General features: G+C 64.1%; 2 protein-coding genes across 5 annotated transcripts; one reads left to right on the forward strand and one right to left on the reverse strand.

The window, feature by feature from the left end:
- Positions 1 to 213: 213 nt before the first annotated feature.
- DDHD2 (DDHD domain containing 2) lies at positions 214 to 26,058 on the forward strand. Of its 3 annotated transcripts, XM_068156743.1 has the most exons (18): positions 214 to 307; positions 3,495 to 3,571; positions 5,483 to 5,673; positions 6,459 to 6,548; positions 7,502 to 7,622; positions 8,959 to 9,048; positions 10,098 to 10,233; positions 10,740 to 10,948; positions 11,486 to 11,556; positions 12,230 to 12,349; positions 12,536 to 12,631; positions 13,027 to 13,206; positions 13,294 to 13,449; positions 13,536 to 13,638; positions 13,717 to 13,881; positions 14,506 to 14,665; positions 14,946 to 15,064; positions 18,397 to 18,656. In XM_068156743.1, the coding sequence occupies exons 1-17, from the start codon at positions 303 to 305 to the stop codon at positions 15,034 to 15,036; spliced, it is 2,061 nt and encodes a 686-aa protein (XP_068012844.1). In that variant the 5' UTR covers positions 214 to 302; the 3' UTR covers positions 15,037 to 15,064; positions 18,397 to 18,656. The 3 variants fall into 3 exon arrangements, with proteins under 3 accessions (XP_068012844.1, XP_068012843.1, XP_068012842.1); XM_068156742.1 differs by lacking the exons at positions 214 to 307; positions 18,397 to 18,656 and adding an exon at positions 25,376 to 26,058 and having other exon boundaries at positions 3,189 to 3,571; XM_068156741.1 differs by lacking the exon at positions 214 to 307 and having other exon boundaries at positions 3,189 to 3,571.
- PLPP5 (phospholipid phosphatase 5) lies at positions 18,619 to 26,228 on the reverse strand. Of its 2 annotated transcripts, XM_068156745.1 has the most exons (7): positions 26,033 to 26,198; positions 25,788 to 25,896; positions 25,186 to 25,276; positions 24,215 to 24,278; positions 23,637 to 23,761; positions 21,954 to 22,124; positions 20,440 to 21,147 (listed from the first exon to the last, which is right to left on the reverse strand). In XM_068156745.1, exons 1-7 carry the CDS (start codon positions 26,107 to 26,109, stop codon positions 20,975 to 20,977), a joined length of 810 nt encoding a protein of 269 aa, XP_068012846.1. In that variant the 5' UTR covers positions 26,110 to 26,198; the 3' UTR covers positions 20,440 to 20,974. The 2 variants fall into 2 exon arrangements, with proteins under 2 accessions (XP_068012847.1, XP_068012846.1); XM_068156746.1 differs by lacking the exons at positions 20,440 to 21,147; positions 21,954 to 22,124 and adding an exon at positions 18,619 to 18,878 and having other exon boundaries at positions 26,033 to 26,228.
- Between the last annotated feature and the right edge of the window lie 86 nt (positions 26,229 to 26,314).

Genomic DNA, 26,314 nt, shown 5'->3' on the forward strand with positions numbered 1-26,314 from the left:
TCTGTGTTTGTTTCAGCAGCAAGAATCTCCCCAGGACCAGCCCAGCATTGTTCACAGCATCCTGTTCGCTCCAGTGCTCACTTCCCCGTGCCGCCGGTTGCCGGGGGGAAGGAGGTGAGCAGGCTCCACGCGGTGTGAGGAGGAGTGTGGAGGGATCCTACCCCTTGCAAACTCAGCAGCACTGCAATGCAGTCAGCCAGGAGAGGAGAAAAAAAACAACCCAACCAAACCAACCCACCCAGCACTCAGCTGCTGCATCACCAGTGCTCTGTGGACTGGCACAAAGGTCTCCTGCTGTGGGGATGTGGTAAGGACACTTCCATCTGCTCCAAAGGGAAAACAGAGTGTGTACGTGGCACTGCAGCCAGGCACAAGCCAGGAGGGGGAAGGGGGAGGGGAGTTTCTTCCCTGGTGTTTTGGTGCTGAGCCTATCCAGGTGATGCATTCCCACCCAGCATTTCCTCTTCCAGAGGTGTAAGTGTGGGAAGGACTTGGCAGAGGCTGATGGAAACCTCCAGCACAGGGAGGGATGCTACCAAGTGGGCTGAAGGGGCAGGTGCCACACAGGGGTCTGGCTGGCAGGACAGATCTGAGGGTGGATTTGGCTGCCTGGGATGTGTCTGAGTCCCTTGGAAGGGTGGTGGGGTTGATGTGCTCCCCGCAAAGCCGAGTCAGGGATCAGGACAAACCTTCCACTGGATCCCATAGAGATTCCTGCTGACGTAACCACAGCCACCCTCACCACCTCCCCTCCTCTCAGAGCAGGACCAAAGTGGGTCAGGGCCTGGCTGGTGCCTGGAAGGAGAGAGAAGCTGTGACAGCAGCGAGCTGGCATGGGCCAGGCTGCATGGCATGGGGTGCAGCCATGTGCTCCATGGGTGCAAAACACAGGGGGGGTGGGGGTGGGGGTTAGCACTTCTGGCCACCACTCCTGGTGGTCTTAGGCCAAGAGTTGGGCTTGATGATCCTAAAGGTCTTTGCCAACCAAAACTGTTTAACAATTCTAGGATTCAACCTCCCCACCCAGTAACCACCACGCTGGAGGGAAGCACTGGGAGGACAATTCCTGGCAACTGGTGGCTCTCACAGCACCCCACACACATCACAACCCCCCCGGATTAGGGAGCCTGACTCTGTTCACCCTGAGGCTGAGCCCTACAGAAACCAAACTCTTCTCCTGGGGTTGCCTCTTGCTTCTCCACCACGGGAAGAGAGTTTCTCAAATCCCCACTCAGGCAAAAGGGGCAGGGACAGATCAGAGAACAAACCCTCAGCCAGGGCTCTGCTGCAGAGCTCAAATGCCTGCCCGTGGGAGGCAGCCAGCACCGTGCCCAGGCTGTGCACCCTGCCCAGGCTGTGCACCCTGCCCAGGCTGTGCACCCTGCCCGCCTGCATCCGGCTCAGGGCCCTAATGAGCTGCCCCAAGGCAAAGCTCAGGTGAGAGAGGCCTCATTAGCACTGGCATCACCTGCCCCAGATGATTTTTGGGCACCAACCCATGTGGGCCTCTGCCAGCTGTGAGGGCTGCAACACCCTCCCCAGAGCTGCGGGCAGGGATTGCAAGCAGAGGCTTCTTACACGGGGTGGGGTGTGTGGGGAGGGGGACTGCAGGCTGGGGGTGAAGGCAGGGTTGCAGGTAGCTGTTGTAGGCAGCACTTGCAAGCAGGGCTGCAGGCAGGTACAGCAGTTAGTCACAGGCAGGGCTGCAGGTAAGGCTGCAGGCAAGGACAGCAGTCACAGGCAGGGTTGCAGGCAGGGACAGCAGTCAGAGGCAGGGCTGCAGGTAAGGCTGCAGGCAGGGCTGCAGGCAGGGACAGCAGTCACAGTCAGGGTTGCAGGCAGGGCCAGCAGTTAGTCACAGGCAGGGCTGCAGGCAGGGACAGCAGACACAGGCAGGGACAGCAGTTAGTCATAGGCAGGGCTGCAGGTAAGGCTGCGGGCAGGGCTGCAGGCAGGGCCAGCAGTCACAGGCAGGGCCAGCAGTCGGCTGCAGGCAGGGCCAGCAGTCAGTCACAGGCAGGGCTGCAGGCAGGGACAGCAGTCACAGGCAAGGACAGCAGTTGGCTGCAGGCAAGGACAGCAGTTGGTTACAGGCAGGGCTGCAGGTAAGGCTGCAGGCAGGGCTGCAGGCAGGGGGTGAAGGCAGGGTTGCAGGTAGCTGTGGCTGCAGGTAAGGCTTCGGGCAGGGCTGCAGGCAGGGCCAGCAGTCACAGGCAGGGCCAGCAGTCGGCTGCAGGCAGGGCCAGCAGTTGGTTACAGGCAGGGCTGCAGGCAGGGCCAGCAGTTACAGGCAGGGCCAGCAGTCGGCTGCAGGCAGGGACAGCAGTCAGTCACAGGCAGGGTTGTAGGCAGGGCCAGCAGTCAGCTGCAGGCATGGACAGCAGTCAGTCACAGGCAGGGTTGCAGGCAGGGCCAGCAGTCAGCTGCAGGCATGGACAGCAGTCAGTCACAGGCAGGGCTGCAGGCAGGGCCAGCAGTCGGCTGCAGGCAGGGTCAGCAGTTGGTTACAGGCAGGGCTGCAGGCAGGGCCAGCAGTTACAGGCAGGGCCAGCAGTCGGCTGCAGGCAGGGACAGCAGTCAGTCACAGGCAGGGCTGCAGGCAGGGACAGCAGTCAGTCACAGGCAGGGCTGCAGGCAGGGCCAGCAGTTAGTCACAGGCAGGGCCAGCAGGCGGCTGCAGGCAGGGACAGCAGTTAGTCACAGGCAGGGCCAGCAGGAGGCTGCAGGCAGGGCCAGCAGTCACAGGCAGGGCCAGCAGGCGGCTGCAGGCAGGGACAGCAGTCACAGGCAGGGACAGCAGTCACAGGCAGGGGCAGCAGTTGGTTACAGGCAGGGCTGCAGGCAGGGACAGCAGTCACAGGCAGGGCTGCAGGCAGGGACAGCAGTTGGTTACAGGCAGGGCTGCAGGCAGGGACAGCAGTCACAGGCAGGTTGCAGGCAGGGCCAGCAGGCGGCTGCAGGCAGGGACAGCAGTCACAGGCAGGGACAGCAGTCACAGGCAGGCTTGCAGGCAGGGCCAGCAGTCACAGGCAGGGCTGCAGGCAGGGCCAGCAGTCACAGGCAGGGCCAGCAGGCGGCTGCAGGCAGGTCCGCCCCTGCTGACGGCGGCGCGGCGGGGCCGGTCCGGGCGGCAGCACCGCCCCGCGCTGGGCGGTCTCCGGGGCCTGCGCTGCGGCCGGGCCGCAGGAGGAGCCGCAGCCGGGCTCGGGCCGCAGCCAGCCGGGCTCGGGAGCTGCGCACCCGCGGACACGCGTGGGCGGGGGGCACGCAGGGACGCCGGCGGGGTCCGACCCCGACGCCCCCCGCTTTGGGCAGCGTCTCCCGGGCGGGGCGCGGGGAGCGTGCCCGGGGGTCGCGAAGCCCCGCGGCGTGCGCAGGGGCAGCGCCATGGCCGGCGCCGAGCAGCCGCAGCCCCCCCGCGGCCGCGCCGAGGGAGCGGAGCCGGAGCCCGGCGGCGGGTACGAGCCGGTGGTGCCGCACTGGTTCTACTGCAGGGTGACGGACGGCAGGGAGCGGTGGGTCCCCTTCAGCAGCCAGGACTCGGAGCGGCTGGAGGAGGCGTACGGCTCAGGTAGGGGCAAATCGGCCCTGGGGGGGCTGCCCCGGGGGGTCGGACCGCAGCACTCCCCCCCCCGCCACCCCCGGCAGGCAGCGCTCCTGCCCCCGGCTCCTGTCATTGCTGCTGGGTTGTCCTTCAGGTGGAAAAGGCCTCCGAGATCCTCAGGTCCAAGCTTCAGCCCAACCCCACCGCGGCCCCAGGTGCCACGGCCACAGGCTCTGGGACACCAACAGGCATGGGGACTCCACCACCTCCCTGGGCAGCCTCTGCCAGTCCCTGACCACTCTTGCAGGGCAGAAATTGTTCCTCGTGTCCAACCTAACCCTCCCCTGACACCGTTTCAGGCCATTTCCTCTCCTATCCCCTGCTCCTAGGGAGAAGAGACCAACACCACCAACACCTAGCTCCAGCCTCCTCTCAGGGAGCTGCAGAGAGCAATGAGGTCTCCCCTCAGCCTCCTCTCTCCCAGAGTAAACCACCCCAGGCTCCCTCAGCTGCTCTTCTCCAGCCCTGCTCTCCAGACCCTTCCCCAGCTTCATCTCCCTTCTAACATTTCCCAACAGCTGTTCCCAGCAGCACTGTAAGGAGCTGGCCAGGGGCTGAGGGCAGTGGGGCAGCCTCAGGTGTGTGGCTGGGGGAAGCACTCTGTGGGCATCACAGGGAAGTTCCCCAGGCACATCCAAAGCTTCCTGCAGGGATGCACAATTTTCCCTTGGGAATTTTAAACTGGGACTTTCTTTTCTTCCACGGCAAGGTGCCTGCTGTTAGTGCTGCAGCCACGGGAGGAAGGCAGCAGTTAGGGTGCAAGGGGTGGTCTGACCCCCAGAATGTACACCATCAGATGGCAAAATAGCCATCTGGTGCCAAGGGGAGAGCTGCCAGGATGGCAGGGATCCTGCTGGGGAATTCCTGGATCCTGCTCAGAGCAGCAGCACTGCTTGCAGTGAGACCCTCCTGCTGCTGACCAGCACCCCCTGTGTGACCTGCTGCTGGGATGGGGCTGAAAGCATTGCTGCTGCCAGGGCACCCCCTGCCCACGGGTTGTGGAGCACCCATTGCCCAACAGCTGCTCCCATCCTCCCTCTCCCAGGAAGTTTCAGATTAGAGGCTGTGCCACTGGTCCTCAGCACCACAGCTGAGCTGGGCACAGCCTGGCACGGGGCCTCTGCCAGCAGCCTGGCCAGAGGGCAGGGCCAAAAGGCAGCAGAATGAAGCAAAGCTGAGGTCTGGTGTGGGAGTCTGGGGGGAGCTGTCCCTTTTGGGGGGGAATGGCTCAGGGAGGTGGAGAGCTGCACCTCCATGTGAAGCACAGGGCCACAAATGCACACTGAGCCCTCTGGGAGAGGGAGGAAGAGTCACGGAGTGCTGGAATGGTTTGGGTTGGAAGGAGACCTAAAGATCACCCAGTTCCAACCCCCCTGCCACAAGCCCAAGTTGCCCAAGGTGCCATCTAACCTGGCTTTGAACAATTCCAGGCTTGGACCTCCACAGCCTCTGTGGCAGCCTGCTGCAGTGCCTCACCACCCTCCTGGGGGAGAATTTCCTCCCAGAGTCCATTCTCAGTGCCCCTTCTCCCAGGCTGAAGCCATCACCTCCTGGCCTGTCCCTCCATGGCCCTCTGCAAAGTCCCTCTCCAGCTCTCCTGCAGCCCCCTTCAAACACTGGCAGGCTGCAGTGTGGCTGAACTCGAGAGGAGGATGGTTGTGCCTTAATGCCTTCATCTTGCCTCCTGCCTGGCCTGAGCCATGCCCCCTGGGCTGCCATCCGTCGCTGCTCTGTGCTCGGGCATGGAGGACATCGCCGCCCACTGCTGCTCCTCCTGTGCCTTGTGTGTCCTGCCCACAGCCTCGTCCCTCTCTCCTTGGGAGGGCTTCACAGCTGGCTGGCCCTGGCAGCAGTAAGTGCAGGCCTGTGTTCCTGCAGGGAGAGCCCAGGCAGAGGTGGTGGTGCCCACCTCGGGGGGCAGGTACGACGTGCGGCTGCGGCAGCGGCAGCGCCTGGCGGTGTACTGGGAGGAGGAGGCGGCGGAGGTGCGGCGCTGCACCTGGTTCTACAAGGGGGACAAGGACAATAAGTACATCCCCTACTCAGAGGCCTTCAGTGAAGAGCTGGAGGTAAGCACCAGCCCCCCCTGCCTGGCTGCACCTGGGCACCTGGCTGGCAGACCCCGGGCCCTGCCAGCCCAAACTCCGCACGGGGCCCCTGGCACCGCGGCCAGGCTGAGGACATGAACTCCAAAGAGGCTTTGGCTGGGGGCTTGCACAGCTGGTTAACAGAACTGAACACTGCCAGAGTCTTGCTCCCAGCCTGCTGGGGCTGGTGGCTTCCCCCTCCTCCTGCCCTCATCCAGCAGGGCACCTCACCATCCTTCTGCTGCCCACCAGCTGCCAGGTGGCTCTGCCCTCGCTGGCAGCCTGGCTCTGGCAGCTCTGCTCTGTGTTCTCCTGCCCCTGCCACTTCAGCTGGGCTCTCCTTGTCAGCACTGTGCTCATGGTTTCTCCAAAGCCAAGGGAGTTGTGAGTGTGAGCAGGAGAAGCCCTCATCAAGGAGACATGCTGGATGTGGTGGGGGTGGAGGCTTGGGTGGCCTGTGCTGGAGACTCATCTTTGGGGAGCTCTCTCTGTAGAGACAGGGGAACAGAGGTAGAAAAAGAGACATTTCCACAGCAAGCTTCACATCTGAATGCAAGGGGCAGGCTGCTGCTGCTGCTCTTGCAGTGGGGACTTCCCAGAAGCTCTCCAGCAGGTGGACCTCAGGTGACCCTGCTGCTCCCCCAGCCTGCCCCAGGATGATTTGTCTGCTCTTTCACAAAGTCCCCTGATAAGAAATGCCATTAAGTGGGTGAGGTGTGGCCCAGGTGGCCTGCAGCTGACTCACAGGAGGGGATTCTTTCCCTTAGGAAGCTTACAGGATTGCTGTGACCCAGGATGAGTGGAAGAAGAAACTGGAGTCCCCCAGCAGGGAAGTCATCATCTTGCACAACCCAAAGGTGAGGAGGGCCTTGGGGGTCTCTGTGTTGACCAGCAAGAAAGTCCCTGCAGCTCTTTGGAGGCTCTGTCTCCATGCCCTGGCGCTGGGGTTGTTTAGCCTGGAGAAGGGGAGGCTGAGGGGAGACCTCATTGCTCTCTACAGCTCCCTGGAAGGAGGCTGCAGTGAGCTGGGGGTTGGTCTCTTTTCCCTAGGATAAAGAGGACATGGCCTGGAATTGTGCCAGGGGAGGGTTAGGAAAAATGGCTTTGCTGCCAGAGTGGTCAGAGGCTGCCCAGGGAGGTGGGGGAGTCCCCAGCCCTGGAGGTGTTCAGGAAACCTGGGGCCATGGCACCTGGGGCCAGGGTGGGGTTGGCTGCTGGTTGGACTGGATGACCTTGGAGGCCTTTTCCACCCCAAACCCTTCCATGACTCCAGCATTCTCTGCTGTTTCTTTCAACCATGTCTGCTGGGAATTCAGTTCTGTCCAAGCAGCACTGCCCTGTGCCAGAGCAGAGGGCTGAAGATGTCACCCCTGAAGGTGTCCCCCTTGAAAGTGTCCCCCCTGGAGGTGTCCCCCTTGGAGGTGTCCCCCCTGAAAGTGTCCCCCCTGAAGGTGTCCCCCTTGAAAGTGTCCCACTTGAAAGTGTCCCCCCTGGAGGTGTCCCCTTTGGAGGTGTCACCCCTGAAGGTGTCCCCCTTGAAAGTGTCCCCCTTGAAAGTGTCCCCCTGGAGGTGTCCCCCCTGAAGGTGTCCCCCTTGAAAGTGTCCCCCCGGAGGTGTCCCCCCTGGAGGTGTCCTTTCAGCACACCTTTTGCTGCCTCGGTGCAAAGGGACTGGTGCCAGCATGGTTAGAGGTGGCAGCCTGGTGGCAGCCTGGTACCACCCCCTGTCACCTGCCAGCTGTTGCAGCCAAAGCTCTGCCGTGCCTGCCCTGGCCCAGCCTGAGGAGAGGCTCTTCCTGTTTACCTGCAGTTGATGGTGCACTACCAGCCAGTGGCCAGCTCTGACGAGTGGGGCTCCACTCCCACGGAGCAAGGGCGACCTCGAACCGTGAAGAGAGGAGTGGAGAACATTGCTGCTGAGATCCCCAATGGTGAGATCCCCAACCCTCCCTCCCACAGCTCCAGAGGCTCCCAAGCTAGCCCCAAGAGACACAGGCTTCCATGATCCTTCTGAAGGGAGGCACCCCCCAGACTCTTGTGCTGAAGGGAACTGAGAGGCTGTCAGAAGCTTCCCTGGCACAGGGAGGGCTGCAGAGGAGGCAGAGTGTGGGAAGTGCTTCCAGCAGAGAGCTGCTGAAGGGCCTGAACCCCCCCTGGGCTCCTGGGGGCTGTGTTCATGGAGGAGTTTCTGCCCGTGGTAGGACACAGGGTTCACCCCCTGCCTGCTGGTGACCTTCTGGGCACGTGTCCTGCCCATCAGCTCTGTCCCCTCCCAGCTGTCCCTGAGCCTCAGGAGGTCCCCATGGTGAGGACAGGTGGTTGCTCCTGCCCAAGCCCTGATCTTCCACCCTGCATGCCCTGGGGAGGGCACCTGCACAGCCCTGGTGTGTGGGAAGCAGAGAACAAGAAGTAGCTCTCCTGGTTCTACCTACATAGGGCTGGGTGGCCTCCTGCTCCTGCCCTGCCCCATGCTGAACATGACCCATGGCAGGGGGACCAAGCACCATCCACTGCTGCAGAAGGAGCATGGTCACAGCAGGGGGGACCTGGCCTTCCTCTGCTCTCACTCTGGATCCACCCACAGCTGAATTTAGCAGGACAAACACTTCAGAACCCTGAGTTTCTGGGTTCAGTTTTGGGGCCCTCACTCCAAGAAGGACACTGAGGGGCTGGAGCAGGTCAGGAGAAGGGCAACAAAGCTGGGGCAAGGCCTGGAGAGCAGGGCTGGGGAGGAGCAGCTGAGGGAGCTGGGGGTGTTCAGCCTGGAGCAGAGGAGGCTGAGGGAGAGCTCATTGCTCTCTGCAGCTCCCTGAGAGGAGATAGGAGCCAGGTGGGGGTTGGGCTCTGCTCCCAAGTAACAAGTGATGGGATGAGAAGAAATGGCCTCGGGCTGCCCCAGGGGAGGTTTAGGTTGGACATGAGAAGAAACTTCTTCACTGGAAGGGTTCTCAACCACTGGCCCAGGCTGCCCAGGGAGGTGGCTGACTCCCCAGCCCTGGAGGGGTTTCAAAGAGGCAGAGATGTGGTGCTGAGGGCCAGGGCTCAGCCCCAGCCGGGACAGAGTTTGAGAATGGTTGGAGTGGAGGATCCTGAAGGTCTCTCCCAACCACTCTGTGATCCTGGACCCCACAACCCTTTAGGCACCCACTCAGGAGTCTGTTGCCTGGCTGAGGTGAGGATGGGAGGCTCTGCTGTGCTGCAGAGCACGTGGCTCCAGCGGGCCAGCTCTCCATGAAGTGATGCTCTCCTCTCCCTTGCACTCCTCAGGAGAGCCCCTGCAGATTGACCACCTGGTGTTCGTGGTGCACGGCATCGGCCCGGCCTGCGACATCCGCTTCCGGAGCATCGTGCAGTGCGGTAGGTGGCAGCCTGCCCGGGGCTGCTCTGCCCTGCTGCTGCTCCTGGCACAACCACCCACCCTCCCCAGCACCTGCAGCGACCGTGGCAGAGCACCCCCAGACCGCCCCCACGAGCAGCAGGCTGCAATCTGCTGCCTGCAGAGGGGAGGGTGAATGCAGCACTCACCGAGCCAGGACAGCTCCGGGGCCACCACTGCTCAGCACTCTGCTGCTGCTGCTGCTGCTGCTGCTGCTGCTCTGAGCAGGGACTTCCCCACACTGGACAGAGATTTTCCAGCTGACTCTACCCCTCCTGAGCCAACTGGCAACCTGCTCAGTCTCCTGCTGCGGCTTCATCTCACTGGGTGAAGTCTAAGAGGCAGCCTCCCAACTTTCTTTTGGATCCCAAGGCAGAGATGCTGCTTCTGGTGCAGTGAATCCTCTCCCCTGGAGGGGAGTGTGTGAGGGCTGGCACTGCTCCTACAGGCTGCTCCAAGCCCTCACTGCTGATCAGTCCTGGGGGCAGGGCACCAAACTCTGCTCTGCCCCTGGCTGGGAGTGCTTCAGGTCTGTAGGAGAGGTGATCAGTGAGCTGCCTGCAAGCCCAGCAGGCTTTAACTGGTTGCACTCAAGGCAGCTGAGGTTTTCCACAGCAGGCTCTAGCTGGGTTCTACAGAGTATGTGCCTGCTGCAGCCTCTTGCAGCTGTGCCTCTGGTGAGACAATTTTCCAGGCTGCTGACCAGGTGAAGTGAAGGAAGTCAACCTTCCTCCCTCAGCACTGAGTCAGCTCAAAGTCATTTACCACATCCCTCTGTGCCACTCCTCCACTGCCCTTCCTCGTCCCCACTGCTGCCTGGGAGCCCTGCCCTGTGGGCTGGGGCAGCCAGGCCCAGCAGCCACAGGTGTGGAGCCCTCCCCTGGCCTGGTGGCTCAGGACTCAGGGCCTTAAGGCAGCAGCAGCTTCCAGACCCCGCTGGGATTTTCTTTGAGCTGATTAAGCAGTGCTGCTGCAGCAGGCTTGCCCTGCAGGCAGGGGGATCCCAGGAAGCCTTGGTGCTCTTTTCCAGTGAATGACTTCAGGAATGTCTCCCTGAGCATGCTGCAAGCACACTTCAAGAAGGCCCAGGAGCAGCAGCAGATCGGCCGCGTGGAGTTCCTGCCCGTGAACTGGCACAGCTCCCTCCACTCCACGGGGGTGGATGTGTAAGTGCCCTGCCAGCCAGCTCCTCCTTGCCCCTGGGGTGGCAGAGCACACAGCCAGCCCCCTCCTGCCCGCACTCTGCTGCTGCTGGTGGCTGCTGCGAGTGTTGAGGGCTGGGAGCAGGACAGGTAAGGGTCCCACAGAGCTCCACCAGCATCTTGCCACAGCCCCAGAGAGCAGGAGCCTGCTCTGCTCAGCACACAGCTGGGCAGGAGGCTTCTGCCTTGCCCTGGCCAGTGGCAGGAGGGACCTTGCTAAGGGCCTCTGGAAGTGGAGTGCCCTGCTCTGCAGTGCCCCAGGCAAGGGAGAGGGCAGGGCCTGCTCCTTACTCCTGCCCAGGCTGTGCTCTGCCTTCGGTCTGTGCGTGAGCCCAGGCTCTGGGTGTCACCATCGCGTCCCTTGAGCCGGTGGTACTCCCCCTGTGAGCTGCCCTTTGCCTTTGGAAGGGTGCTGGGGTTCCCTGGCAGCTCGCCCTGCAGTTGCCTCTCTCCTCCTCTTCCTCCCGCAGTGACCTGGAGCGAATCACTCTGCCCAGCATCAACCGGCTGCGGCACTTCATCAACGACACCATCCTGGACGTCTTCTTCTACAACAGCTCCACCTACTGCCAGACCATCGTGGACACGGTGGCCTCGGAGATGAATCGCCTCTACCAGCTCTTCCTGCAGAGGAACCCCCTCTTCACGGGGGGGGTCTCCATCGCGGGGCACAGCCTGGGTGAGGGCTTCTCCCCTGCCGGCCCCTGGCTGGCGACAGGAAGGGCCCCAGGGTGCTCAGGGGGTTGGCAGCCCTGCCCTGGCAGGAAGGGCTGAGAGCTGGGGCTGTGCAGCCCGGAGAAGAGAAGGCTGAGGGGAGATCTGCTCACCATCGAGGGTGGCTGCCAGCAGGGTGGAGTCTGTCTCTTCACAAGGGGTCTGATGGAACAGACAGGGGGGATGGGGACAAGCTACTGCTGGGCCCCAGAAGAAAATGTTCCCATGAGCACAGTCAGACACTGGAGTCACCTCCCAGGGGAAGCAGTGGAGTCCTCTCCACTGGGCACTTTGCAGCCTCAGCTTGCCAGGGTGCTGGGCCCAGCTCACTGCAGCTCTGCTGTGACCTAGGAAGGTTGGAGCTGAGGATCCCTGGGGTCCCTTCCAAGCTGGCAGCCTGGGATTCTGTGAAGGGGACTGGTCTCTGGTCCCAGAGAGTTGGCAGCTGAGGGCTTTCCCATGGCAAGAGGCTGATGCTCTGTCTGCCTGTTCCTGTTTCCAGGCTCACTGATTCTGTTTGACCTCCTGACAAACCAGAAAGCTGCTCCTGAGCAGGAGGAGCAGAGTGCAGAGGTAGGAGCTGCCCATGGGCTGCAGGGGTCTGGGGGGTGCCCCTGCTTTCCCCTCCCTCTGGGGGTGCTCCTACTCTCCCCTCTCTCTGGGGGTGCTCCTGCTCTGCCCTCTCTCTGGGGGTGCTGCTGCTCTCCCCTCCCTCTGGGGGGTGCTTCTGCTCTCCCCTCCCTCTGGGGGTGCTCCTGCTCTCCCCTCTCTCTGGGGGTGCTTCTGCTCTCCCCTCCCTCTGGGGGTGCTCCTGCTCTCCCCTCTCTCTGGGGGTGCTCCTGCTCTGCCCTCTCTCTGGGGGTGCTGCTGCTCTCCCCTCCCTCTGGGGGGTGCTTCTGCTCTCCCCTCCCTCTGGGGGTGCTCCTGCTCTCCCCTCTCTCTGGGGGTGCTTCTGCTCTCCCCTCCCTCTGGGGGTGCTCCTGCTCTCCCCTCCCTCTGGGGGTGCTCCTGCTCTCCCCTCTCCCTGGGGGTGCTTCTGCTCTCCCCTCCCTCTGGGGGTGCTCCTGCTCTCCCCTCTCTCTGGGGGTGCTCCTGCTCTCCCCTCCCTCTGGGGGGTGCTGCCATGGGGAGCTGTGCTGCTGCAGCATCACACCAGGTTCTGACTTCTGCCTGGGGCAGGGGAAGGGAGTCCAAAATGCACAGGAAGGCATAAGGGAGCACAAAGCATGGTCCCTTTTATTCACAGGGCTCCAGGACAACCTCAAGCAACAGGGGTGTGGAGGAGGTAAAAGAAGTCCTGAGGAAGCTGGAGCTGTCTGAGTACTGTGACCTCTTTGAGAAGGAGAAAATGGACAGGCAGGCACTGGTATGGAGCTGCCCTGCTGTGCTGCCTCTGGGGCTCCCTCTCTGCTTTTCTTCCCAGTCCTCCCACCCTGTGCACATCCTCCTGAGTCACTCACCCATGAAAGGGCTCTGAAGAGTGTAGCAGGACCAGGGCTAGGGCAGAGCTGCCTCAGCACACCTCTGCTGATGCCTGCTGCTTGTCTTCCAGTTCCTGTGTGTGCAGGAAAACCTGAAAGAGATGGGAATCCCCTTAGGACCAAGGATGAAGCTGCTCAACTACATCAGCTCCCAGAAGGAGATGCAGGTTTGCTTGCTGCATGGCTTGGGTTCATGCAGGTCCCATCCCCCTCACACCCTTCCCCACCTGGGAGCAGCCTCCAGGCACCCTGACCTCCTCCTTTCAGGCCAGCCTTGCTCAGGCAGCTCTCAGGCTCGTGTTTGGTGCTGCCCTCCTGCAGGGTCCCTTTGTCCTGTGGCCTGCAAGGGTCAGGACTTGGTAGTGGTGGGAGAGGCTGAAGGTGGTGCTGCCAGCTGGCAAGGTGCTCAGCTGGGGAAGGATGGTGCTGCCAAGACCATCCTTGGCAGTGCTGGGGTGGACTTGATGGTCTTAAAAGGTCTCTTGCACGATCCCAGACTGCCCTGGTTCTGAAGGATGCAGCTGCTGAGCTCACTCAGAGGCTCTTGGTTGTGTTGCTGCAGGACCAGAATGCAGCAGCAGCTCCTGGGCACAGCAAGGAGCAGGGAGCCAAGGCTGGGTCCCCATCAGAGCAGGACCTGGGCAGCAGAGAGCACAGCAGAGAGCACAGCAGAGAGCACAGCAGGGAGCACAGCAGGGAGCACAGCAGGAGCTGCCCCTACCGGGACGTTGGCTTAGGACAGGTAAGTGCCAGGCTCAGCCCTGTGCTGAGGCCCTCCTCACACCCACAGGTGTCTCCTGAAGCCAGCCTGGGTGTCCCTCTCTGCCAGGTCTCAGCCAACTACCCTCAGCTGAACTACAAGCCCTCCATCTTCTTCGCCTTTGGGTCTCCCATTGGGATGTTCCTGACGGTGCGAGGGGTGAAGAGGATCGACCCCAACTACAGCCTGCCCACCTGCAAAGGCTTCTTCAACATCTTCCACCCTGTAGGTGTGGGAGCTGGAGCCTTCCCGTGTGCCATGCACACAGCACCAGCCCTGCCTCACTCCCCTCCTCCTCCTCCTCCCTCCAGTTTGACCCAGTGGCCTACAGGATCGAGCCCATGATCGTCCCCGAGGTGGAGTTCGAGCCGATGCTGCTGCCCCACCACAAGGGCAGGAAGAGGATGCACCTAGGTGAGGGCAGGGGCAGCCCGTGCGGGGCCGGTGCTCAGCCCCCAGCCCAGCACCAATGCCCTGGCTGCTGCCTTTCAGAGCTGAAGGAGGGGCTGAGCCGCATGAGCCTGGACCTGAAGAACAACCTGCTGGGGTCGCTGCGGGTGGCCTGGCAGTCCTTCACCCGCTCCTCCCTGCCCGCCCTGGAGCCTGCCCCCGCCGAGCCCGCCCTGGAGGCGGAGCCCGGGGCGGAGAAGCAGCCAGGTCGGTCTCCCCGGGTGGGGCTGCAGCTCGGTGACCTGCCCAGGGGGCTGGGGGCCCTGCAGCCGTGCCGGGAGGTACCTCCCGTGCCGCCATCCGGCCCCAGCCTCTGCTCAGCCTCCGAGCTGTGCAGGCATCTGGCTGTGGAGCGGGAGGAGAGGCACCCTGCCTGCCCAGCCTTCCGTGCTCTCAGCTCCCCACAGCAGCCTGCTGCCCTTCCCCAGCTCTGTCCTGCCATGCAGCTTGCCAGGAGAGCCCCGGGGCAGGGGCAAGGTCCCAGCGCCTCAGATGCCTCTCCTCTGCCCCGAGGCTGGCTGGAGGAAGGGCAGGCAGGCAGGAGGGAGGGCAGGCTAAAAGGAGGGCGGGCAGGCTAAAAGGAGTGAGGGCAGACTGGAGAGAGGGAGGGCGGGCAGGCAGGCAGGCAGGAAGGAAGGAAGGAGGGAGGGAGGGCAGGCAGGCAGGCAGGCAGGCAGGCTGGAGGGAGGGCAGGCGGGAGGGAGGGATGGAGTGAGGGTAGGAGGGAGGGAGGGAGTGAGGGCAGGCAGGAGGGAGGGAGGGCAGGCAGGCTGCTGCTGTGCTCTCTCCCTGCCTGCTGGGGCCCCCGGCTGAAGCCCTTCGCCCCGGCAGAGCCGAAGGCGGAGGAGCCTGCCCCGGCGCGGGAGGAGCCTCCGCCCATCAACGTGGGGAGGCTGAACGGCGGCAACCGCATCGACTACGTGCTGCAGGAGAAGCCGATCGAGAGCTTCAATGAGTACCTGTTCGCCCTGCAGGGACACCTCTGCTACTGGTAAGCTCCTGCGGGCTGCCCGGGCTGCCAGGGCCCCGGGGGGGCGGCAGAGGCCCTTTGAAAGCCAAGGCTGGAAGGAGAGCCTCGGAGGAGCAAAGCTCTGCCCCTGCCTGTGAGGTGGATACAGGGGGTGGAGGAGGGGGCCCGGGGTGGTTCCTCTCCTTGCTTGCTCACTGCTGGTGCTTGCTGAGTGCTGCATCCATCCCATAACCACCACAGACACCCGGGCAGGGGGGAGGGAAGTGCCCCCTGTAATTGCCATGGCCTCCTCCTGCTGCAGGGAGTCAGAAGACACAGTGCTGCTGGTGCTGAAGGAGATCTACCAGACACAAGGCATTACACTGGACCAGCCTTTGCCGGGAAGCCAGTGAGCAGCCTGTGCTCCTCTGGCTGCTGGATGTAAGTCCCCTTGCCTCTGGCTGCCCCGGGATGCCTCAGAGGGCACCTGGGCCTTTGGAGGGAGTTGAGGGTGGACTGGATGATCTCCAGAGGTCCCTTCCAACCACCCCTGCCACCCTGGGGTTGGTTTCACAGCACTAAGGCAGCAGCTGGGCTCACATTTGGCTTCTTTCCTCTCCTGCACACAAGCACCCAGGCAGGAGGAGAGCTGCCAGCCTCCTGCTGCTGCTGCTGCAGCCAAGGGCAGCAGCTCTGCATGGCTCCAGGCACTGCAGGCAGCCAAGCAGTGAGCAGAGCTCACACTCCAGCCTCCTCAGCTGAATGTTCCTTCCAGGTGGGGGTGGAGCAGGGCAGGGCCAGGGCTGAGCTCCCCCTCTGCTGCTGTCTGAGTGAGGGTGGATGAGGTGTGAGGCACAGCCCTGGGGTTTGCTCTCCCAGCCCAGCACTGGCTGTGGGAGGCTGGGCTGAGGAGGGGGTTGGACTCTTCTGCCTAGGATCAGGTGATGGAGAGGAAATGGCCTGGAACTGTGCCAGGGGAGGGTTGGGAATCAGGAACAATTTCTGTGCTGCCAGAGTGGTTAGGGACTGGCAGAGGCTGCCCAGGGAGGGGGTGGAGTCCCCATGCCTGGAGGGGCTCAGGAAATGTGTGGCCATGGTGGGGTTGGGTGGCTGGTTGGGCTGGATGATCTTAGGAGACTTCCCCAGCCCCAACAGTTCCAGGACTGTGTGGTTTCTGCTCCCAGTGCAGCTACTCCTGCCTTCTGCTTCCTTAGATCCCACTCAATTGAGTGCCCACCAGCAAAGTCCAGATGGCCTCTGCCTTCCCCTCTCCTCTGCTGCTGTCCCCTGCATGCTGCTTCCCAGTACCTGCTGCTACCTGGAGCTAAGGCTTTCCTCCATCTTCAGTGGGGTTGGGTGGGGGAAAAGCAAAAGCAACCAAAAACTCTTGAGGGGCAAAACCTGCTGCTCAGACACAGCCAGCACCTGCCCTGGCGCTGCTCAGACACAGCCAGCACCTGCCCTGGCACTGCCTGTGGTGACACAGCACTGTCAGCCTCCAGCACTGACTTGATGGCAGTGGCTCCTGCAGCCTGGAGCAGAGCAGCTGCTTGGGCTAGGGACCCCCCTGGGCTAGGGACCCCCTTGGGCTAGGATCCCCATCCGGGCTAGGATCCCCCCTGGGCAGCTGCTAGCTCAGAGGGGAAGCTCAGAGCTGCTCACCTTGAGGAACAGAAGGAAACAAAAAGCCTTAACCACCCAGCAGGGAGAGAGCCCAAGCAGCCTTGTGGAGCTGAGGAGATGCTGAGACTGGCCCCAGAGCAGCAGCTGGGAAGGCTGTGGGCAGTGGGAGGTGAAGCCCAGGCTCCAGGCCTGAGCTGCAAGGTGTCACCTCCTGGAGCTGCTGCTGTGTGCATTATACACCCCCGGGGCCGTGCCAGGCAGGCCTGGGCCCTAAAACCTCCTCTGAGAGTGGCCTCTTGGTGGGCACTGGCCCCAGGCGCTGCTGCCTGCTGTGCACTGTTGGCAGTGACCTCTCAGCACCCTCACCCAGCACCCCCTGGGCACCCTGTGAGGACTGAGCTGGCAGCCAGCTTCAGCTGCAAGATTCACCTCCAGCTCAAACCACGGCTGGGCTGGAGGGGAAAGCTCAGCACCATCGCAGGGGCTGCTCAGCACCATCCCAGCGGCTGCTCAGCACCATCGCAGGGACTGCTGCTCAGAACCATCCCGGCGGCTGCTCAGCACCATCGCAGGGGCTGCTCAGCACCATCGCAGCGGCTGCTGCTCAGCACCATCGCAGGGGCTGCTCAGCACCATCGCAGCGGCTGCTGCTCAGCACCATCGCAGGGGCTGCTCAGCACCATCGCAGGGGCTGCTCAGCACCATCCCCGCGGCTGCTCAGCACCATCCCAGCGGCTGCCCAGCACCATCCCAGGGACTGCTGCCCAGCACCATCCCAGGGACTGCTGCTCAGCACCATCCCAGGGACTGCTGCTCAGCACCATCCCAGCGGCTGCTGCTCAGCACCATCCCAGCGGCTGCCCAGCACCATCCCAGCGGCTGCTGCTCAGCACCGTCCCAGGGACTGCTGCTTAGCACCACGCCAGCAGCTGCTCAGCACCACCCCAGCGGCTGCTCAGCACCATCCCAGCGGCTGCTGCTCAGCACCATTCCAGGGACTGCTCAGCACCATCCCAGGGACTGCTGCTCAGCACCATCCCAGCGGCTGCTGCTCAGCACCACCCCAGCGGCTGCTGCCCAGCACCATCGCAGGGGCTGCTGCCCAGCACCATCGCAGGGGCTGCTGCCCAGCACCATCGCAGGGGCTGCTGCTCAGCACCACCCCAGCGGCTGCTCAGCACCATCCCAGGGGTTGCTGCTCAGCACCATCGCAGGGGCTGCTGCTCAGCACCACCCCAGCGGCTGCTCAGCACCATCCTAGCGGCTGCTGCCCAGCACCATCCCAGCGGCTGCTGCCCAGCACCATCCCAGCGGCTGCTCAGCACCATCCCAGCGGCTGCCCAGCACCATCCCAGCGGCTGGGAGCCTGGGGGGGCAGTTTGCTGCCATCCTGCTGCAGTCTCTGGCTGGCAGGGTGGCCACAGGATCTCTGCAGCCAGGCTGCAGTCACTGAGCTGGGTTTCAAGTACACAAAACGCAGCCAGCAGAGGGGGAGCTCAGCTGTAGGCTCTGGGCACTGCATCCCAGTGACCCTGTGAAGGAATGACAGCAGCTCTGCTCTCTGCTGTGCCAGCCCTGCTCCAAGGGGGACAGGGCCAGAGAGGCTCCTGTGATCCTCTCCCTTCCAACCAAACCCCTCCAGGCTGACCCCAAAGCCCTCAGGATGGCCTCAGAACTCCCCAGGCTGACCCTAAATCCCCTCAGGATGACCCAAAACCTCTCAGGCCAACCTCAGAAACCCCTCAGGCTGACCCCAAATCCCTCTAGACTGACCTGAAACCCCTCAGGCCAGCCCCCAAACCTGCCAGGACAACCCCAACCCTGCCAGCACGACCTCAAAATCCCCCCAGGATGACCTTAAACCCCTCCCAGGCCACCCCAGCTTGAGCTGAGGCTGGAGCCTGCAGGCAGGGCAGGGGCAGAGCCTCAGGGCTGTGTCAGGTCGTTGCTGTGGAAGCCTTTGGAGGAACCAAACCACTTTCCCCTTCCTGCCTGCTGCCCTGCATGGGCTCAGGAGCCTTTTCTCCACAGCCTGGGGCTTGGTTTGTGTTTTTTTTTGCTCTCCACTGCACATCATTTGCACTATGGGAAAGGTTTTGTGTGGAGCCTGCATCCCTCCCTCCCTCCCTGCCTCCCTCCCCCACCCCCAGGCAATGGAAACTCTTTACCTGACTGCAAGAGGAGGCATTGCTGAGCCTCAGCTGCTGCCTGCTGCGAGGGGTCTCCTGCAGGAGTGGGAGAGAAGGACTGGTCTGGCCCTGGGACACTTCTGAGGATCAGCTCTTGGAGTTATGCACTTTGTTTAAAAAAAACCACACAAAAAAAGGGGAAAAAGGCAAAGAAGAAGAAGTTAACCACGTTTGAAATGTTATTTAATGTCTTTTCCAGTAAAAGCCAAAGTGAACAAGCAGCTGCCTGTGCCTGTGCCTGGCTGGGGGGCAGGCTGGCCTGGGAGAGTTGGCTGGCCAGTCTGAAGGGGGGGAAAAGGAAGAAGCTGTTCCTGGAGCTGGTGGTGAGGCTGCAGGGCCAGAGGCAAGCTGCTGAGGTGGTGCTGGAGGTGGTTGCAGTGCTGAGCTGCCCTGGGCTTGGAGGGGCACAGGAAGCCTGCTCTGCCTCGGCCTCACCTTTGCCCCTGGTGACAGAACACAGCCAGGGACAAGGCAGCACTGGCACCAGGCCTACCCCAGGCTGCTCAGCTCTGCCCTGGGCTGCTGCCCCAGGCTGCTCAGCTCTGCCCTGGGCTGCTGCCTCAGGCTGCCCAGCTCTGCCCCAGGCTGCCCAGCTCTGCCCCGGGCTGCTCAGCTCTGCCCTGGGCTGCTGCCTCAGGCTGCCCAGCTCTGCCCCAGGCTGCCCAGCTCTGCCCTGGGCTGCTCAGCACCACTCTGCCCCGGGCTGCTCAGCTCTGCCCCGGGCTGCCCAGCTCTGCCCCGGGCTGCTCAGCTCTGCCCCGGGCTGCCCGGCTCTGCCCCGGGCTGCCCGGCTCTGCCCCGGGCTGCTCGGCTCTGCCCCGGGCTGCCCAGCTCTGCCCCGGGCTGCCCGGCTCTGCCCCGGGCTGCCCGGCTCTGCCCCGGGCTGCTCGGCTCTGCCCCGGGCTGCTCAGCTCTGCCCCGGGCTGCCCAGCTCTGCCCCGGGCTGCTCAGCTCTGCCCCGGGCTGCCCAGCTCTGCCCCGGGCTGCTCAGCTCTGCCCCGGGCTGCCCAGCTCTGCCCCGGGCTGCTCAGCTCTGCCCCGGGCTGCCCAGCTCTGCCCCGGGCTGCTCAGCTCTGCCCCAGGGTGCCCAGCTCTGCCCCAGGCTGCTCGGCTCTGCCCCGGGCTGCCCGGCTCTGCCCCGGGCTGCTCGGCTCTGCCCCGGGCTGCTCAGCTCTGCCCCGGGCTGCCCAGCTCTGCCCCGGGCTGCTCAGCTCTGCCCCGGGCTGCCCAGCTCTGCCCCGGGCTGCTCAGCTCTGCCCCGGGCTGCCCAGCTCTGCCCCGGGCTGCTCAGCTCTGCCCCGGGCTGCCCAGCTCTGCCCCGGGGTGCCCAGCTCTGCCCCGGGCTGCTCTGCACCGCTGTGCCCTTCCCCTCTGTGGGAACAGAATTGGTGCAGGCAAGCAGCCACCTCTGAGACCCTGCAGTTGTCTGCTGCTTAGTCACAGGCTCCCAGATTGCATCAGCTTGGAAGGGACCTTCAGAGGTCATCTTGTGCAACCCCAGGGACACCTCCAACCACAGCAGGTTGCTCAGGGCCCCATCAAGGCTGATCTTGAGTGGTTCCAGGGATGGAGCCTCCACCACCAGCCTGTGCCAGCCTCTTCCCACCTTCCCTGTGCAGAACTTCCTCCTGATGTCCACCCTGACTCTGCCCTCCTCCAGTCCCAAACCACTGCCCCTTGGCCTATCCCCACAGCCCCTCTGAGCAGTCCCTCCCCAGCCTGCCTGCAGGTCTCCTCCAGACACTGAAGTGCAGCTCTGAGGTCTCCCTGGAGCCTTCCCTCCTCCAGGCTGCACAGCCCCAGCTCTCCCAGCCTGTGCCCACAGCAGAGGTTCTGCTCTCCAGCTCTTTGATCATCTTCAAGGCCGCCTCTGGACCTCCTCTCTTCACAGCTGGTTATGCTGCAAGGAAGGAGGTGGAGAGCCAAGAGCCACCTGGCAGCCCCTGCAGGGAAGGGAAGAGGCTGGCACAGAGCAGGGCCAGGCCTGCAAGGCAAGCTCCTGCAGCAGGAAAATTCAGCTCCTTTATTTGGCACACTGCAAAGCCAGGGCTGGCACAGAAGGCAGAGACCAGGCAGCCTGCTTGCAGCCTCCCTCTGCCCCACAGCTCCTGGGCTTAAAGACCACAACCTTGTGCTCCTCACTCCAGTGAAGGGGCAGGTCCTGCACTTCATCTGGACAGAGGCTCCTGGCAGAAGGGCTGGGGCAGCACAGCTGGGCTGGAGGGAGAGGAATCTTCTGGACTGGATCAGGGCCCACCAGGCTGTCCCACTGCTCCGGTTCTTGCTTCAGCAGCCTTGGCACTGGGCTGCCCTCCCTCAGGCTGCCCTGAGCAACGCTTCAAGCAGGCAGGGAGAGAGAGGCACCCCCAGGATTCAGTTCATGAAGCAGCACAGCCCCCTGAGCAGGACAGCTCAGCACTGCTTGGCCTTCAGGTCCATCCTGGCTGCAGCCACTTCTTGGGGCTCCCCAGAGCCTCCCCCTACCCCAGCACTGGAGGAGCAGCAGGGGAGCTGCTGGCAGGACAGGGCAGAGCTGTCTCTACACATCCAGCCCGAAGCTGGAAGCTGCTGCAGCCTTCTCTGGGTGTGCTGGCAGCTGCCTGGGTTTGTGCAGGAATGGTTGGTGGCAGGAGGAGTCTGTCAGAGCAGGGTAGTACTGCCTGTAGCAGAGGTAGGCAAGCACCAAGCCCATTGCTGAGCCAACTGACACATCTGTGAGCAAGAGCAGAGGAGAGTTAACTTCCCTCTACCCTCCCAAAGGTCACAACTGAACCCTCCAGCTGCAGCCCTTCAGCCTGCCCAGAGCTGAGCTGGACTGGCAGTGTGACCCTTGGCTACAAAGCCAAGCTTGGCATGGAGGTATGGAACAAAGAGAAAGGCATCACAGAACGGCAGGGCTTGGAAGGGAGCTCTGGAGATCACTGAGGCCCAGCCCCCTGCCAGGGCAGGTCACACAGGAATGCATCCAGCTCTTGAAAGCCTCCAGAGCAGGAGACTCCACAACCTCTCTGGGCAGCCTGCTCCAGGCTCCAGCAGCCTCACACCAAAGAAGTTTCTCCTCCTGTTGAGGTGGAACCTCCTGGGCTCCAGTTTGTGTCCATTGCCTCTTGCTCTATCCCAGGACACCACTGACAAGAGCCTGGCCCCTTCCTGCCCCCCACCCTTCAGATATTTATAGACACTGCTCAGATCCTCTCTCAGCCTTCCCTTCCCCAGGCTAAGCAGCCCCAGGGCTCTCAGCCTTTCCTCCTCACACCATGTTCCAGTCCCTTCCTCATCCTCACAGCCTCTGTTGGACTCTCTCCAGCAGATCCCTGTCCCTCTCCAGCTGGGGAGCCCAGAGCTGGACCCAGAACTCCAGATGTGGTCTCAGCAGGGCAGAGCAGGGCAGAGCCACCACCTCCAGGGCCTCATCAGCTCGCAGGCAACAGCACAAACCCTCCCCAGAGGAGCGAACCCAACTCCCCCAGCTGGCCCCGAGCAGGAGCCCCGGTGCCACCCAGGCAGACCCTGCCCACCTTGCCAGTGGTGTTTGTAGTCACAGGTGCGGGACACGGCGATGAGGGTGGCGAGGAAGAGGGGCAGGAGGAAGGCACAGAGGCGCAGGGCCCTGGCGCCCCGGCCCGGCGCGAAGCTGCGCAGCTTCCCCGCGACGTAGAAGGCAGAGAAGGCCAGGCCGGAGAAGGCGACTGCAGGGCAAGCCAGGCTGCCTCAGTGCGGCCCACAGCCCTGCTGGGGCCTCAGGAGGCCTTCCCCTCCACCCTGCCCACACAAGCCCTGGGGACCCCCACCCTGCCAGCAAGGAGGAGCTGGGCAGCATGGCCCCTCCCAGGTGATGCTGGCGTCCCCCACCCCACATGGCTTGGCAGGGGAAGTGCTGCAGCCCCGGGAGCAGGGGCAGAGCTGCAGCCCCCGGAGCAGGGACAGAGCTGCAGCCCCCGGAGCAGGGATAGAGCTGCAGCCCCCGGAGCAGGGCAGAGCTGCAGCCCCTGGAGCAGGGGCAGAGCTGCAGCCCCCGGAGCAGGGGCAGAGCTGCAGCCCCGGGAGCAGGGACAGAGCTGCAGCCCCCGGAGCAGGGATAGAGCTGCAGCCCCCGGAGCAGGGCAGAGCTGCAGCCCCTGGAGCAGGGGCAGAGCTGCAGCCCCCGGAGCAGGGGCAGAGCTGCAGCCCCCAGAGCAGGGACAGAGCTGCAGCCCCCGGAGCAGGGGCAGAGCTGCAGCCCCCGGAGCAGGGACAGAGCTGCAGCCCCGGGAGCAGGGGCAGAGCTGCAGCCCCCGGAGCAGGGACAGAGCTGCAGCCCCGGAGCAGGGGCAGAGCTGCAGCCCCCAGACAGGCCAAAGGGGGCAGCCAAAGCCAGGGGGTGCAGGGCAGCAGGCCCAGGCTGGCCTGCCCTTGGGTTGGGTCTGGGGGCAGGGTCTGGGTTTGGGCTGGGGGCAGGGTCTGGGGTCAGGGTCTGGGTTTGGGGCAGGGTCTGGGGTCAGGGTCTGGGTTTGGGGCAGGGTCTGGGTTTGGGGCAGGGGGCAGGGTCTGGGGGCAGGGTCTGGGTCTGGGGTCAGGGTCTGGGTTTGGGGCAGGGTCTGGGTTTGGGGCAGGGGGCAGGGTCTGGGTTTGGGTCTGGGGGCAGAGTCTGGGGGCAGGGTCTGGGTCTGGGGGCAGGGTCTGGGGGCAGGGTCTGGGTTTGGGGCAGGGGTGAGGGTCTGGGTTTGGGGCAGGGTCTGGGTCTGGGGGCAGGGTCTGGGGGCAGGGTCAGGGTCTGGGTTTGGGGCTGGGGGCAGGGTCTGGGGGCAGGGTCTGGGGCTGGGGTCAGGGTCTGGGTTTGGGTCTGGGTTTGGGGCTGGGGGCAGGGTCTGGGGGCAGGGTCTGGGTCTGGGGTCAGGGTCTGGGTTTGGGTCTGGGTTTGGGTCTGGGGGCAGGGTCTGGGTTTGGGGCTGGGTCTGGGTTTGGGGCTGGGGGCAGGGTCTGGGTTTGGGGCTGGGGGCAGGGTCTGGGGGCAGGGTCTGGGTTTGGGGCTGGGGGCAGGGTCTGGGGGCAGGGTCTGGGTTTGGGGCAGGGGGCAGGGTCTGGGTTTGGGGCAGGGGGCAGGGTCTGGGTTTGGGGCAGGGGCTGGGTTTGGGGCAGGGTCTGGGGCAGGGTCTGGGTTTGGGGCAGGGGGCAGGGTCTGGGGCAGGGTCTGGGTTTGGGTCTGGGGTCAGGGGGCTCACAGGAGGCATGCCCGCTGGGGAAGCTCTTGCGGCCTTCGGCCACGGCGGCAGCGTCGCCGGTGCAGGCCAGCTGGGCGTTGGCACGGCCGTCCGGGAAGCAGCGGTAGAAGAAGTCTGGCCGAGGCCTAGGGCAGGCAGAGGGTTCACAGTGCTCAGGTGTGTGGTGCTGAGGAGCGGCACCCTGCCCGCCCCCAGCGCAGCTCCGTGCCCAGGCCAAAGCTGAGCGCTGCGCCCAGCTCTGCTGCAGCAGGGCACTGCCCTCACCGCCCTTACCCCCCGGGGTAGCACTGTGCTGACCCTCCCTGCCCAGCCCCACAGGGCAGAGGAACTGAGCTGCAAAACAAGAACCCAATGCCCAGGTGCCCTCGTCGTAGGTGTGCCAAAGCTGCTCCCTGCTGCAGGCCTCAACAAGCCCAGGGAACCGATGCCCAGGGCCAGCAGATCCCCACCAGGGCCTGCCCCAGGATTCATTAGCTTCACAGCTACAGAACCCCCACACCCTGCCCAGCTTCTGGCCCTTGCTCCTGCTACCGTGGCTCTACCACTGCTCTCCCCCCAGGAAGGTGCCAGTTTCTCACCTGCCCACAACGAGCTTCAAGGCATTTGTGAAGACCCCATTCAGGGTGAGAGCAAGGCTGGCAGCTAGGAGAGAGCAGAGACATCCCATCAGCACCATCCCCACCCCAGCCTGCAGCTTCAAGGGGCATGCAGGCACAGGCAGCACTCAAGCTGGAGCCTCACAGCTCAGCTTTGCTGCCCCTGGCACAACACTTGTGCCCCAGCAAGAGCAAAGGGCTCAGCTGTGAGAGCCCTGCTCTCGGGGGGCTGCAGCTCACAGCCTCGGGGCAGACCCTCACAGGGCTGCAGCTCACAGCCTCGGGGCAGTCCCTCACAGGGCTGCAGCTCACAGCCTCGGGGCAGACCCTGGGGGGCTGCAGCTCACAGCCTCAGGGCAGTCCCTCACAGGGCTGCAGCTCACAGCCTCAGGGCAGACCCTCACAGGGCTGCAGCTCACAGCCTCAGGGCAGACCCTGGGGGGCTGCAGCTCACAGCCTCGGGGCAGACCCTCGGGGGGCTGCAGCTCACAGCCTCGGGGCAGTCCCTCTGGGGCTGCAGCTCACAGCCTCGGGGCAGACCCTGGGGGGCTGCAGCTCACAGCATCGGGGCAGACCCTGGGGGGGCTACAGCTCACAGCCTCGGGGCAGTCCCTCTGGGGCTGCAGCTCACAGCCTCGGGGCAGGCCCTGGGGGGCTGCAGCTCACAGCATCGGGGCAGACCCTGGGGGGGCTACAGCTCACAGCCTCGGGGCAGACCCTCTGGGGCTGCAGCTCACAGCCTCGGGGCAGTCCCTCACAGGGCTGCAGCTCACAGCCTCGGGGCAGACCCTCTGGGGCTGCAGCTCACAGCCTCGGGGCAGACCCTCTGGGGCTGCAGCTCACAGCCTCGGGGCAGACCCTCACAGGGCTGCAGCTCACAGCCTCAGGGCAGACCCTGGGGGGCTGCAGCTCACAGCCTGGGGGCAGACCCTCTGGGGCAAGGAGGAGCTCACCCAGGCAGGCTTCCCTTGTGTCATCTTGGTCAGCGTTCATGAAGAGCCTCGCCAGGACAATGACGGATAAGGGGGACAGAAAGGCAATGAACTTCCCCAAAGGAGAAGGGTGAGAGAGGTGTTAGTGCAGCAGGCTTCAGCCTCACCACAGCAGCTGCTCAGAGGCACTTTGTGCTTTCCTTCCCCACAGCCAAGCAGCAGCCTGTCCCTTCCACCCACCAGAAAGCAGAACCCACCCCGGGCTGTAACCCTGCCTGAGCCCTTGCTCCCCAGAGCAGAGCCTCCCCTCCTGTCACCCTCAGATGAGCAGGAAGTCCTCACCGGTCTGTGCAAACTTAGCTAAAAATCCCAAAGGCAATCCTGGCTGATAAGGGCTGAAAACAAGAGGACAAAGCTGATGTGTGGCTTTGGTGAGCTCAGAGATCATCCCCCCGCCGCCCTCCCCGACTCCTTGCCTAGAGATGCTGCCCGCTCGGCATCCCAGGTTCAAAAGCATCCATCAAGAGCCAGAGATACTTGCAACAAGAGTCCTTCAGCTTTGCTTCGGAAGGAGCCTCGGGAATGAAAGCCCCGCGGTACAGGCAGGGCCGCCGCGGACTCACCAGCATGGGCACGGTGGGGACGTGGTCCGCCTGGACGTAGGGGTTCCTATAGAGCCACATCTCCTCGGGCTGCAGCACTCGCTGGAAGGGCGGCAGGAACTCCATCACCCTGGGGAGGACAGGAGGACGTGACCCCGGGGCCGGGGCTGGGGCTGGACCCGGACCCCAGCCGCTGCGCTTGGCGCAGCCCGGGCGGGCGCTGCCTGCCCGCCCCCCGCAGCCCCGGGCCCCCCGGCCGCACTCACACGAAGGCGGCCAGCAGCAGCCCCCGCACCGCCGCCTCCGCCGCCAGCTCCGCCGCACGGCCCCGAGCCCGCAACATGGCGGCGGCGCTCCCGGGGCGGAGCGGGACCGGCAGCCCCGAGCCGGGAGCGGCAGCGGAACGCCGGCAGCGGAACGCCAAGCGGAGCGACCGGCCCCTTCCCTCCCGCCCCGGGAGCTGGGAGGGCTCAGCCCGGCCGCAGCCTTCCCCGGGAGCAGGCAGCCCCTGCCGGGGAGCGAATGGTGGAAGGGCTTAGGGTGGAAAA

This window comes from Melanerpes formicivorus, unplaced genomic scaffold, assembly GCF_026170545.1.
Source record: "Melanerpes formicivorus ecotype bairdi unplaced genomic scaffold, bMelFor1.0.p_v2 SCAF_34, whole genome shotgun sequence".
NCBI lineage: Eukaryota > Metazoa > Chordata > Aves > Piciformes > Picidae > Melanerpes > Melanerpes formicivorus.